General features: G+C 39.2%; 1 protein-coding gene across 1 annotated transcript in view; it reads right to left on the reverse strand.

Annotated features, from left to right (window-relative positions):
- Positions 1-15105, reverse strand: part of LOC120538748 (cGMP-dependent protein kinase 1-like) — a 156671-nt gene that overhangs the window by 17737 nt on the left and 123829 nt on the right. Inside the window, exons 13-15 of the mRNA XM_039768184.1 lie at positions 13883-13972; positions 2354-2495; positions 2101-2264 (exon numbers count right to left, since the gene is read on the reverse strand). Coding sequence (XP_039624118.1) covers positions 2101-2264; positions 2354-2495; positions 13883-13972 — 396 coding nt within the window. The remainder of the gene's footprint in view (positions 1-2100; positions 2265-2353; positions 2496-13882; positions 13973-15105) is intronic.

The raw sequence follows: 15105 nt of genomic DNA on the forward strand, positions 1-15105 counted from the left end.
AGATAGATAGATAGATAGATAGATAGATAGATAGATAGATAGATAGATAGATACTTTATTAATCCCCAAGGGGAAATTCACATACTCCAGCAGTATACTGATAAAAACAAAACAATTTTAATTAAAGGGATAAAAATGCAGTGCAACTTCTCCCAACCATCCAAGAACAGTTTGGTGACCAACAATGCTTTTTCCAGTATGATGGAGCCCTAGGCCATAAAACACAAATGATAACTTAGTGGCTCAGGGAACAAAACATCGAAATTTTGGGTCCATGGCCAGGAAACTCCCCAGACCTTAATCCCATTGAGAACTTGTGGCTGATCCTCAAGAGAAGGGTGGACAAACAAAAACCCACAAATTCTGACAAACTCCAAGCATTGATTATACATGAATGGGCTGCCATCAGTCAGGATTTGGCCCAGTAGTTTATTGACAGCTTGCCAGGGTGAATTGCAGAGGTCTTGAAATAGAAAGAAGGGCCAACACTGCAAATGTGAACTCTGCAAAAGCTTCATGTAATTGTCAATGTAAGCCTTTGAAACTTAGGAATTGCTTGTAATTCTACTTCAGTATACCACAGAAACATCTGACAAAAGATCTAAAAACACTGAAGCAGCAAACTTGTGAAAACCAATACTTGTGTTATTCTCAAAACTTTTGGTGACGACTGTACATTTTTATTAATTTTGCTAATTCAGGTTAGATGTTGATACACAGCCATAGCAAATTCTGATAGCTTCCAAAATGTATTTGAACAGTCAAACAAAAAATAGGACATGAGCCAAAAATTAAAACTGAGTCACTTTCACCTGCAGTCTAAGTGGAGCTTTAGTAGCATGTAGCAAACTATAGACTAAAACTCAGTCAGTATGGACTGGCATGGTAGCACTGTGATGTTTCTCTAGAATTGCTGTGAGACTGGGGAAATTGGGTTTGGGTAAGCTGCCTTCACGTTAAACCAAATAACATGTTATTGAGATGTGAGAAGAAGGCTGAAATACCCATATATAATCCAGGCAGAAGTTGAGGAAGCTCAGGTTCCACATTGATGCAGAGTGATATCAGATCAATTGATGACTGTACACCAGCTCTAAGTGGGAGTGGGCATGAATGTGCTGCTATTGAACTGCTGCCCATTTGGGACTGGTGACTGCCTTCATCCTATTGTGGCAAGCATGTACTCCAGCTCCCCATGACTACATGATGGAAAGAGCAGGTTCAGAAAGTGGAGTTTCAGAGTATCCAGTTTGGAAATATGAGGGGTGCATATTTGGCTGTTATGAGTGGCATTACACTTTTGGCCAGTTATCTGGTGGGCCTACCAGAATAGACAGCCATGTATGATGATGTATGGGTGAAAAAGATAAATGTGAGGTCACGCCTGCCTAATGGAGATTAGTGGATTGATCTCTGCAGTTGAGGGGGTACCACCTGTCCCAGGTGGAGTATTATGCTGAGTACTGTAGGGTCATATTCATCAGTGAGCATGAAGACAATTGTTGGCTCTAGTGCAGCAACAACTGTGCTGCTGGTGTAGGAGTGACCAATGGAGGTGAAGTGGAATCTGTTGTGTTACTGTTCAATATACAGCCAGTAACCAAAAGAATGATATTAAGTCTGTGAGTGGCCATACGGAGTCCTTTTGCAGAGTTGCCGGACTCAGGGTGAGGAGCTCGACAATGGGGGAGAATTTCATAGAAGGAATATTACTGCTTCAGATCTGGGGTGGTCAGTTATGGTCTGTTAGGTATCTGATGAGTGTGAATTTTGGGTGCTTCCATGGGAGGCATTGGCCCACTGACCAGAGACCTAGTGCCACATACAGGGCATGCTAGCAGGAATATATTACTGGGTATGCGTGGGTATCCTCATTAAGGTTTTGGAGAATGGTATTGGAGAAAGTGAAATCTGGTTTGGTCTGCTGTGCTTGGGAAGCAAATAACTGTGATGCTCAGATGAAGAAGCAAAGGGTAATAATAAATAAATGGGCATGGGACTCAATTACAGGCCTCAATACTCTAATTAAGAAACTGCTTGTCATTGTCCATGGCTGTTCTTGATGTTAACCAATTGGACGACTAATCACTCATCACAAACCTGCCACTCAGTAGCTCAAATATCAGAATTCCCAGGGACCAGTAATCTGCTGAGATGTCGTGACCCTTGTTCAGAATGATCTCAGGGGCCACATATTCCGGAGTGCCACAAAATGTCCATGTTTTCTTTCCAAAGCCAATCTGTTTTGCAAAACCAAAGTCAACCTGCAGGAAAAGGAAAAGTGCAAGAGGCGTTATTATGGCAAATAAAAATGTCAATGGGAACTAGAATACCAAAATAAATCCATTGTTACCAGTTTAGCATAGCCACAGTGATCAAGGAGGATATTTTCAGGCTTCAGGTCTCTGTAGATAATTCCCCGACAATGGAGGTAAGCTAAAGCCTCAACAACACAGGCTGTGTAGAAGCGAGTTGTGGCTTCGTCAAATGAGCCTCTGAAATACAAAGACGAATATAGAAAGGTCCAACACCATTGGCACTACTAGGGCACACAGTCCATCAGAACATACTGTAGGCAAGCAACAGAATTCAATTCAGTGCCAAGGGTGGGCAAACGTTAGGCTGGTAGCACTGGAATCAAGGTAAGTAACAGACCTGAGCACTGCATCAGTTCACAAAGGGGCCCAATCTTGATAAAACATACAGAGAGAATTTAGACCCACAGACTAATCTAACACACACACGCACAACCCAAAAGCCAAAAAACTGTAATAAAGAAAAATACAATAAGCATGATTAGATAAGAGCATGAGAACATACAGAATAAAAACCTTTGACGAGAACAGGCCGTTCAACCCAACAGAGCTCATCCATTCCAACCATCTAATTTCTCCAAAATAGACAGGTTGATATTTTGAGGTGCCTATTAGTCCTGCTTTTCATATGTCTACGATTCTAGGTATGGACAAAAACTTTCCAACATTTGTGTCCTTATACTTTGTTGAAGAAATTATTTCCCAGTAACCACTGGGAATCACTGTACTAGTGTTATTCTTAATTTTAAATAATTCAGTCACGTCACCTCTGTTTGCGTAAACTGAAAAGGAACAGCATCTCCAATTCTCTAATCATAATTCATACCTCTCAGTTCCTGAATCAACTAAGTTGTTCTCTGCTGGATTTCCTCTAGTGCTGCTATCTGTTTCTTGTATCATGGAGACCAAAACTGAGCACAGTACTCTACGTGATGCCTCAATCGTGCATTTTAAAGCTCTAGTGTAACATTGCATGACTCGCACTCAACACATGCTATATAACCTAATACAGTATTCTGTTAGCCCTCTTAATGTCCTCTGCACACTGTCCTGATGTAGATAGCGATACAGTGCACTACGACTTTTAGGTCCCTCTCATAATGTGTACTTTAAAATTTCAGACATCGAACTGTGTTTTGAAATCTAACATTTCGACTTCCTGTCTTACACTTACTTAAATTAAATGTCATTGTCCACATATCTGAACCAAGCCTGTATGCTGTCCATGTGGATTCTAGATTATCCACAATACCTACTAGTTTGGTATTGTCTCTCTATTATATAAAAAAATCTTGGGACGAGAGAAGACTTTTTCAGAGAGATAATTCCAAGTCCAGTGAGACGAGACTTTGTGTCAAGAGATTTAACAATGCCCACAGTCCACTCACCTCTCATTCTTGTGAATGCTATTGTCAGACACAGTTCCTGTGCTCTCAGCTCTTATAAATTTTTATGTTTCCCTCATTTTAATACAAGACATGCAATCTATTCATTTCCTTCAATGTAGTCCTTTTCTGGACAATAATTTTATACGTTCTAGATGAAGCGTCAACGACTAAATGAAGAAGAAAGGCCAGCACATTGAAAAGATGCCCAAAAGCGTTGGAGAGAAAAGAATTCAAAAAAGAACAATAATAATCTAAGTGCAAATTCATAAAATAAGGAAAGTTATAATCAGCCCAGACCAAGTGGAATTGAAAACCTAGCAGGTGCAAGCAGGGGAGGAAATAGCAGGTTAAAGATTATGAAAGTACTAAAATTCTAAAGTCTCAAAAAACTGATAGTAAAAATCACATTAGTGCTAACAAACGGAAATTATTACTCAGTGAAATAACAGACCAGCGAAAAGAGATGGAATATATGGACATAGGTGATATGACAGAAGTAGGTAGATATTGTTCGGCTTTAAAGTTTAAGTCAAAGACTTGTGGATCATCTAATTTGTGTTGCCATCAGGGAAAAGTAGTGTTTCTTCCCAATGAAGAGGCGTATCTGCGAGAATTAAAAGATTTGTTATTTGGTGAAAGTAGTACTAGGTTGTTGTACCGTGTTAGCCATTATGAATGTAGAGAAAAGCCAAGCAAAATGACACCTTTTATTGGCTAACTAAAAAGATTACCGTATGCAAGCTTTCGAGGCAACTCAGGCCCCTTCTTCAGGCAAGATGTAATGAAATCCACAAGAAATAAAAGATTTGTTATTTGGTGAAAGTGAAATCCACAAACACTACATGCAAAATATCTGAATCGACCATAATCTGCTCACGTTTGCATTATTCAAAACGTAGATTTACATGATTCAGGACTATACACTATGAGAATCTGTGGTCCCGCAACAATCAAAGCTACTACAAGTTTAATTTCAAAGAAACCACAATTCGGTCAGGTGTATTTTTATGATCACGGAGAAGTGATACAACATAGAATCGAAAGAGTTAAACGACTGGACGTATTCAAAATTCTACAGCCAATAATGGATACAAATCCATACGTCCAAAAGTATCGCACTTTACATGAAATTTATCTGAAAAACATGGACAAAGAAGTTTTCTTGGATTTCTATATGAATCTGAAAGATCACACTTGCATATAAAATAAACCAACATGATACGAATTGTTAGTGCTAATAGTTTCGAAAGATGGAGATATCAAAGACAGAGTTCATATTCATATTTATCCAAAAGCACAGCACGATTTGTTGCAAGCGGCAGATCTGTGAAATGACTAGCGCGTAGGGCCCGCACAGGGGTTGGCGAGCGAAGCAAGCAGGGGGCAGAGCCCCCTAGTGCAGGGGTCCTCAATCCCAGTCCTGGAGAGCCGCAGTGGCTGCAGGTTTTTGTTCTGACCTGGTTGCTTAATTAGAAAGCAATTCTTGCCAATAAAGCACTAACAAGCTATGAAATTAAATTAACTCTGCTATGTCAGGTCATTCTCATATCTTAGATTTTCCTTCCCTTTCTATCATGCAAATGATTTGTAGGCTAAAATGGACGAGTAATTCTCAGCCCTTCACTTTTTTCTCTTCATTTTTCTTCCAAGTATTTAATTAAACCCAATAGTGCAGATAAATACATACAGGTGTAAATGTAAATAAGCTAAATGGAGAAATGCTGCTCTCTCTTGTCATTTGCATGTTATTGATAATAAGGAGCAATTAAAATAGCTGTTTAAGACAAAATTAAGCAATAAGGGCTCAAAATCACTAAAGTGAAGCAGAAGTGTTACTTTAGCAATAAGTGCTTTTTATTAAGCAACTGGGTTGGAGCAAAAACCTGCAGCCACTGCGCCTCTCCAGGACCGTGATTGAGGACCCCTGCCCTAGTGTATTACAAAGGAAAATGTATATTATCTACATAGTGTGGTTTCATATATATGTACAGTATATACTACCTGTGTGTGGTCTTCAGGACAAAAAAAATAACCTGAAGACTCCCTAGCAGTTTTACTCCATTTGTGAACTTGGAGAGGCGTCAGGTAACTCTTTAAGAATTACGCAGTGCAGAGGATGTGGACCCACCTGTGCTTGCTGCCCCACTAGCTTCGTAAGAAGACACTGGTAAGACAATATCTTAGCCGTATCGCTGGCATGTGAGTCCTATTAATCTTTGTCTTGAGAAAATACCTCCAGATAGACAATGCTTTATATGAAAACTCCAGGCCTTGCACTTCATTACTGAGGTGTTTCATTTGCATGTTGTTGAGCCGCGGTATTGGCTTCCTTTCAATGTTGTGCCTCTTCATCTGTGTCATTAGCACGATGTTGTTGCACGGTGATGTTTGCTGCACGCAGGTCTTTCATAGTGAGAAGTGAGGTGCATGCAAGTGCTGAAAAAATGTAAAAGTGCATGCATGTGCCATTCAGAGGCTGTGTTTGAGTGTGAGCTGAGCGGGCTGCTCCACACACACACAGGTCTTTCATTTATACAGTATATGTCTAATAACACATTTCCATTTCATACAGTTTGTATTTTTGAGGGTAAACTTCTAAGCTTGTATTTGATTCTGTGCAATTAATTTAGGCAACAGCCCTGATGGATTATAGTCTGTGCATCATATTCATCACTTTTGAGGTCTAATATGTTTGTAACATAAATGCACATTATGGTAACGGGCCAATGATATGAATTATTATACACGTGAGCTGGTTTAGCTATATTTCCTTACTTGATTGAGGGAGTCGTCATTTCCCAGTGTGTTGGGTCCGCATGGGTCAGAGTTGATGTAACTATACGCACACTAGCTATCATGTCAGGTTTTCATTTATAAATGCCAGCGTTTGTGTGGGAAGTTGCATACGCACATTTTGAGCCTCTTTTTGTGGATATGAAAGCTTTACAAACGAGGCCCCTAATCGTACTAACAGAGATTTCTTCTCACCATGTTATACTTGCCCTGAATATTATTCATACACTAAGTCCGTGCTGTAAAAAGCCCGGGGTCCTAGAAACTATTGAAATCATCAGAAAAAAAAAATCAAAATGTAGAGATGTCAGGTAATTGAAAGGAACTACTCTGGACGTCTCTCTCCTAGGAGGATTCGTTTTGCCGACGTGCTCGTCTCGCTTGTGTATTAGCGGAAAAGTAAAAGGGATACCGTTTTGCTGATGTTAAGCAACTTTGTCGTTCTTTGGAGGTTTCGTTTTGCTGACGTGCTCACATCGCTTGTGTTATTAGCGGCTAAGCGAGTTGTCTGTTTCCTCGGAGGCGGAGCCTTCACCCCGACTCCACCTCTCACTTCTCGACCGGACAGACATACAGACACACAAAGACGTTTATATATACAGTAAGACTATTTTAGTGGTTCTCAAGCTCCATCCTGGGAACCCCATGAGGCTGCAGGTTTTACAATCTGAGAGCCTTTTCCTTCAAATTGATCCCATTTACTTAGCTGGTCTTTGTGTCTTTTTTTTTATTCTGCATTTAGAAGAGCACAGCAGTGTGAATTTCTAAATTTACAGGGCATTTAGAGATATTTGCATTTTTTGCTATGGCTTTTTAATGCTCAGCTGTCTTTTGTTTTCCAATTAATTTAATTTTAGTTTTTTTCTGTGCAATTTTCTTTCTTACTTGTATCTTAATAAGGACAATTAACAATGAACAGATTAGGCGCCCGAGTGCTCATTTAGTACTCACTAGTGTATAGTGGATTAAATAACCAGAGCACCTGGAAAAGCTGAATGACAAACACAAAGATAACGAAAATCTTAAAAACAAATTATAAAATACACCTGTGTGACACTGTAAAATGGATACATGATTACTGTATTCTAACAAAAATTTAAAAACTTAGTTTTGTAATATCTAAAAACACAGGGAATTAACAGAAGTCCAATTAAAAACAGAAGTTGGTTTAAGCAAAAACCTGCAGCTAGCCACATGGCGTCCCCATGACTGAGTATGAGAGGTGCTGCTCTACTTTAACTGACTGTAATAAATGATCTTCCACCACGTCCCAGTTGCTCTTCCATCATTTGTTACTAATACATACAGAAATCCTTCAGCATGAATATACGGCTCCTGGGAGTTGTAGTCTATTTTAAAGAACCACAATAGACCTAATTATCAAAATCTCTCTATCCCAGGAACTGAGGCTGGCTAATAGCATGGCGTATCTCTGTCTTTCTCTTGCTGTGTGTATCCTGTCCAGTTTCTCAAATTATTCATCCAGAACATTCTTCTCCTTCCTCTTGTGTGTCTTTCTTCAATCTGTCCTGCTATAATGTATTTAATGGTTTATGTTGATACAACAGTTTCATCATCTAAGCAATCTGCAGAATTTATTAAAAAGGCAAATAAATTGTTAGGTTATACCATTAAAACAGTTAAATATTATGCTCAGACTATATAACACTCTAGTGAGATCACATTTACAGTATTGTGTGGAATTCTGCTCACCACACTACAAGAAAAACATAGCAGCACTTGAAGCTGTGCAGAGGAGAGCAAATAAGTACATCTGAGGGCTTAAGGACATGTCGTACTGTGACAGACTCAGAGCAGTGGCTCTTAAGCTTTTAATTCCTTTTTTTTTGTGGCTTCATGACCCACAATCGCTGCGGTGCATCATCCAGGGTAACCATCGCCATTGTAGAATCACCGCCTCTTGTCATCTCGCATCCCACTTGGAGAATCGCCCCCGGTCGTATCTGCAAACCATTCACAGCCCTTTCCTAAGCTCACACATCACACGAGTTGTGATCCATAGTTTAAGAAACACTGAACCTGTTTAGCCTCGAGCAGAGGAGATTGCATGAGGACCTAATTCATGTCTTCAAAATTTTCAAATACAATGATAAACTACATTCAAAGGAATTATTTCAAGTTAACAGTGAATAACATACTCAAGGACAGCAGTGGGATTCAAGGGGAAGTGCAATTAGGACTGAAGCCATGACAGTTATAATTTGATACTAACCCTCACCCATTCTGTTTCTGTTCTCGGTACTCAAATGTGGAAATTGGTGCCAAGGCCCACCTGCCAAGTTGTTTGCCTGACTATGGTAAAGTCATCCCTGATGGAGGATCGCAGGAATCATGGGAAAGAGGGGTCCTTTCATCGGATAGGCTGGCCTAGCACTGTTTCAGCCATGGGATGGCCAAATGGGGGCGGCAGCTTGATGGTTGAGGTCTCCTGGACTCTAAAAATATCCAAATCATATTCTGTGATATCATCTACTGTTAAATTCTTTTCTGTACTTCTAAAATTTTTATTTTTATGCTGTTTTGAGGATTTGTTCTGTTCTGTCTATTTTATTGTATTGTATTGAGCCTCTTCTTTTGACACCCACTGCACACCCAACCTACCTGGAAAGCGGGTCTCTCTTTGAACTGCCTTTCCTAAGGTTTCTTCCATTTTTTCCCTACTGGGGTTTTTTAGGAGTTTTTCCTTGTCTTCTCAGAGAGTCAAGGCTGGGGGGCTGTCAAGAGGCAGGGCCTGTTAAAGCTCATTGCGGCACTTTCTGTGTGATTTTGGGCCATACAAAAATAAACTGTATTGTATTGTATTATAAGCCAGAAAGCCCCTCTTCTTTACGAAAAATGTTGTGGGAATCTGGAATAAACTACCAAACAATTTTGTAAAGGAGAAACCTTTAAGAAGTATCCAGAGATATTGGGACAGCTTAACTATTAGCTAAACAAACAAGCCTGATGGACTGATTGGTCTCCTCTCATCTGTCAATTGTTTTACATTGTTATTGTAATATTTTGTACTTTTCATGTCTTTATTTGTGCTAAAAGTATTTCAGTGCTCTTGTTTTTTTGTTATATTTTCATCCCCCAGGGTCTTATTCAATTTAACCTCTTCAACCTGTAGGGGAAAACTTGGGGGTTGGTGGCAGAATTGGTACTCCAGCCACCATAAAAAACCCCACACTGTGCCACTCCATCTGAACTATTGTGGTGCTGAGTTGTCACCCATTGCATGGCTGCACTCGGGTCTTAATCTGGGATCCTGAGTTGGCTTGTCATGTGGTGGGTGCTGCAATGCGCTGTATCAGTACGTGCTCCTAAGCTCTCTCATTAGTAGTTCACTCTGTCCACAATATACATAGAATGTCCCATCTTAAATGTGATTATCCTGCACAGAGTGTCTGATTTAAGTATCTATGGCTCATGAATGTAAAGAAGAGTCGGAATCGTCAACGTTAGATTTAGTAGTCTATTACAAAAGGTGCTTTTCATTTTTACAAATGCAGAATATGCTTGTTCTAATCTAGCTCTTCACCATAATGTTAAAGTGGCTATTTTCTCAATATATTACTCTATATACGTATTTGCGTATAGGTTGGGTCTTGAAACCCGAAAAATCGATCATAAAATCCGACCCCGACTTATACGAGTGTATATTTACATCTTCTTGCCTCCTCCAATCTCGAATCAGTTTCTCAGACACATCGAATTTTGTTGCAGCAGCGCAGTTACCAATTTCTTTCGCCACATCAACGACTTTTAATTTAAAACCAGCTTCAAATTTTCTTCTGATTGAACACTCCATCGTAGATAAGGGATGTTCTTACCATAAAGGTGTATGAGGGTGTGAGATACAAAAAACACAAAACAGTGCAAACGTCGCTTCAGAATAGTTTGGGTATTACTGTGTGGTCGTGTAGGCACGATATATAGAAAACAAAAAGACCGTGTGCTCCGTGGTTACTCTCTCAGGTGCGCGTTAGCATATCATAATCTCTTGGACCAACAGCGTGAGTTTTCCGCATTCAACTTATATGACTGACATTATAAAATACCAGAAATTATACGGTAAAATCAAGCCCCTACTTATATGCGGGAGAACTTAAACACAAGTATATAAGCTTATATGTTTATAAAGTATATAGGTAAATGTTAACTAAAAAGTACTCTGGAAGGTACATTTTGGTCCCAAAAAGCTCGGTGTGACTAAAGATTTTAAATACTACAATATTGTGAAGTCATTTATTTTAAATTAGAAAATGGTAGTATGAGCAAATGTGGTAATAGGTTTGAAGGGTGTCACTTTAATCTGTGAAATTTACTTCAAAACCACTGTAATCTGTAATTTATTTTAAAGCCATTAATAAACTGACAAGGTAAGGCTGACAAAAAAAATGTATATGAAGAGGTGGAAGACGACTTGTGTAGGCTAGTTGGTCCCTGTCTTCTATTCAGAGTTCTCTCTGTGAACAATCTCAGGGAGAGTTATTTACAGACAGAGGCTGTGAGTGATTAGAACAGAGGAAGGTGCTACTCGGCCTCAGTCCAGAAACAACATAGTCAGCTCAGATGGCAGTTTCCCAAACCTGGCAAGATTCATACCAAATTCTATGAATATGCAAATATGCGAGTATTTATCATGATGAGGAACCATGTCAAAGCTAGAAGCTAACCAATGCTGCCCCCCCTACCCTACCGGATCAGAATCTTACAGTTGTCAGCATTCCCCAGTGAAGAACGGAATGATGACTGTACGTACCATCGGCTTCTCGCCAGCCTGGATATGTATGTATTAATAATTATACATTGTATTTTGCGGGTGGAAGCTACATATGTTTCTTTTGTACCATATTGCTCTCGCCTGATTACTTCCGCCATAGTTACTGAAGGGATATGTATGGCTTGAGTATGTTCAATAAAGAACACAATCCCAGGAAGCAAGCGCTCCCTGCTGGAGACAGCAACAAAAGAATCTTCAACTCATTTCTATAAAATGGGGTAACAGTGGGTTTAATGATTGCTACACTAGAGGTGTTGAAAAACATAAAGGCACAAAGTGCAGAGTTAACAAAAAATGACCAACAGAGGAAAGAGAAAATTTGTGATCAAAAACAAGCAGGGTCTAAGCCAATGTTCTGAGCATGGGGTTTGGGAAACAAATGGATGGACACAAACTGAGAAGTGTGAGAGTGTGTAAAATTCAGGGCAGAAAATTCATGTGAGTGGATTGATAAAGGGAATGGATGCTAAGCAAGAAGACCTTTTCTCTGTTCAGTGCAGCACTCCCACTTTGAGAAGTAAAGTGGTGATCACAAGAGCAACATGGAGTTGATGAATCAATGCATAAAATTCTTGAAGATGGGAAATAATTAAATTGTTTTATTAGTTAACTAGCAAAATACCCGCGCTTCGCAGCGGCAAAGTACTGCCTTAAAATTTCTATTAAGAAGAAAATTAAACCTTTTTAAACTGAGGGAAAACATACCAATAATTATTTGTTAAGGATCTCTTTGTATACCACATTGTGAGTTCGGCCCTCCGGTTGTAATATGACCAAGCCGTGCACTGAGCTTACTCTTCAGCATGCAACGTACAGTTGGCCATGTGAACAGTAATCTTGTTTCAAATTTCACAACTTGGATTGCTGCTGTCATAATCGGTTTGAGTGTCATGATTTGTTTCAATTACGACAGTATTTCTAGGACTTGTGTTGAAGAGACATTCGGCATCTGTCAAGCGTTGTAAACATACAACCGGTTTCATCGATAACTTCGCATCCAGCTTTTGAGAGTTTAAACATTCATAAACATCAAAGTGTCCACTACTCAAATCGTCACCTGTCAATCTAAGATGTTTAAGAGGCATTGGCGGTTGTCAAAAGGTTTAAAATATTTGGCCATTTCGGTACACTTGAAAGCGACAACCGAACAATTCACCGGCAGCCATCAACTCACATGCAGATGCATAGGTGAAGGGCTTAAGCATTTAAGTCATCTAGTGCTCCTGTGTAGTATAATTATCTCCTGTACTGTCATCAGTCCACACCTTGAACCTGTCCCAGTCATTCAATACATAAGACACAATGTTTCTCCGGATATCAAGAGTGAGTCTGATATGGCCGTGCAATATGTAACAAAGAGAATGGAAAAGGTAGGTGCCATCTCCGGGCATTGAAACCACTCGGTAAGTGACAGTTCTTTGATCGATGGTGATCACCTCGATAGACATGGTAATGAAGGTACGGTTGGAATGATAAAGGAAATGGGTACCTGAACAATGTAAAGTAAGTCTAAAATACCTACATAATAACTATAATTGTAATAAATGAACAATAAAACAGCAGAGAAGCCGTGGATTAAATAAAAAGGCTGTAGTTATAAGCAGGGAGACGTGAATCCCGTGGCAAAGCAAGGAAGGGAATGTAGAGACTGAAGCGACGGACAGCCTTATATAGGCAGGCAGCTAACAATGTGGGAGGCGTTGGGATGGGGGACCCAACGCCGCCTCACACGGTGACTGAGCTGCAGGCTATTTACGTATATATGTACGTAAGTAGGATTCAGTTAGCGTTGGGAACCCGCGTACCAAATATCTTGAAGATGGGCCCATAAGTAACAAAGACCATTGAAAAGTTCAATATGGAGGCCGACAGTGGCATCATACCACCGAAATAAGTACCAAATTTCAGCCTTCCACCTACACGGGAAGTTGGAGAATTAGTGCTGTTGGAAAAGTTCAATATGGCAGCTGACAGTGGCGTCATACCTCCGAAATAAGTACGTACATCGGTTTCGGTTAGCGCAGGGAAGCCGCCTACCAAATTTTGTGAAGATAGGGTCATAAATAAGAAAGTTCAACATGGCGGACGTTGTCGACCGTTATGACCGTTACGTGTAGAATTTCGAAATGAAACCTGCTTAACTTTTGTAAGTAAGCTGTAAGAAATAAGCCTGCCAAATTTCAGCCTTCTACCTACACGGGAAGTTGGAGAATTAGTGATTAGTCAGTGAGTGAGTGAGTGAGTGAGTCAGTAAGTCAAGTCAGTCAGTGAGGGCTTTGCCTTTTATTAGTATAGATTAAACACACACAGTATCAAAATCATATAGAAGGTGAAACAGCAAAAGTCAAAACCACTGGAACCAAATGACAAAATGGAAGTAACTAAGACCAGCAGTTGGAATTCAACATGCAATGCCCATCCTTAAGCTCTTAAATGCCTTTAGAATAAGGCACAAAGGCACAATGCTAGAGCACAGTCTGATGTGATGGATGTGTTCCCTTCTGCACAGTATGCATTGGTAAAGAAAACAAACCAGATATGCAGGACAGGGAGTGACCAGTAGATGGCTGGCAGGCCAGAGTCAAGATTGCAGGTACCTGTCTCTCAGCAGAGTCCATAATTCTCCCCCTAGGCACACCTCCATCAACATGTACAGGTATTTGCTGTCTCGAAAAGTCCAGTAGAGCCTTACAAAAGAAATAAAAGAGACTTGTCACCATGCTGAATAAATCACAGCTAGGAAATTAATGAAGTGAAAACTGAATCTATAATAAATGTATAGGATGGTCCAGATCTAATTATGCAACTTTTAGTGTAATGCAGGAAAACAATACAAGCCAAAAGAATTGCTCTTTGACTGACAACCGTCTCCCGCCATTTTGGAAGGTAGGGCAGGTGCTGCCACCTATAGGCAACAAAAATAAATTTTTGTGAATTCTCTATGTAACAAACTTACTAAGTTAAAGCGTAATAAAAATTGCATAATTAGATCTGGACCACACTGTATAATAAAGTGACATATTGCATGTAATGATTCTGGGAGTTTGTTCTTTGTAGTTATTTTTTTGTTATTTCCTGTTTGTAATAAATGTTCATCATTATGTTACTTATGGACTCCACTTTTTTGGATTGTTACTAAAACTGTCATGGTGCTAGCAAGCTTCTTTAATTCCTGATAGTCAGACTCTTATGTGTTTAATTGTTGTTTTAGTCTTTGGTGTTTGATATTGTGTGCTTTCCTGATTTTTGACCTCTGCCCATATAAAGATATTTTTTCATTTTCACCTTCTGATATAATGCTCAACCTTTTCCATGTTTGATAAAAGCAGGCAGTTTTGGAATTAATATTTTCTCTAATTAGCAACTCTCTTTTCTGTATCTTGTGGCACAAAAGCCTTATTTTTAACATTTGACTTTCAGAACTCATTTTATTATTTATTATTATTACCGCGCTTATTTTAACTTCACCTGTGGTACAAATCTTGTAGTCGATATTTAACCCACTTCCTATTGTCCAAATGACTTGAAATTTTGCACACTTACTTCCGATGACAATACGTGAATCAGTAATCAGTTTCACTAATTAATCAATTAATCCATGTTAATTAAGAAATGAAATTTTCATATGAAGAACAGTTCAAGATTTCACCAATAGATGGCACTAGTAACAGATAGAAATATTAAAGGAAGTTTTAAAATATTGATTACAAAATTAAACTAAAACAAACCCAAGATTAAAAATTTGAAAACAATATATATATATATATATAAAATACTTTTTAAAAAACATGCTTATATTACTTGTAAAATAACAGAGTGG

This window comes from Polypterus senegalus, chromosome 11 (assembly GCF_016835505.1).
Source record: "Polypterus senegalus isolate Bchr_013 chromosome 11, ASM1683550v1, whole genome shotgun sequence".
Taxonomy (NCBI): Eukaryota; Metazoa; Chordata; class Cladistia; order Polypteriformes; family Polypteridae; genus Polypterus; species Polypterus senegalus.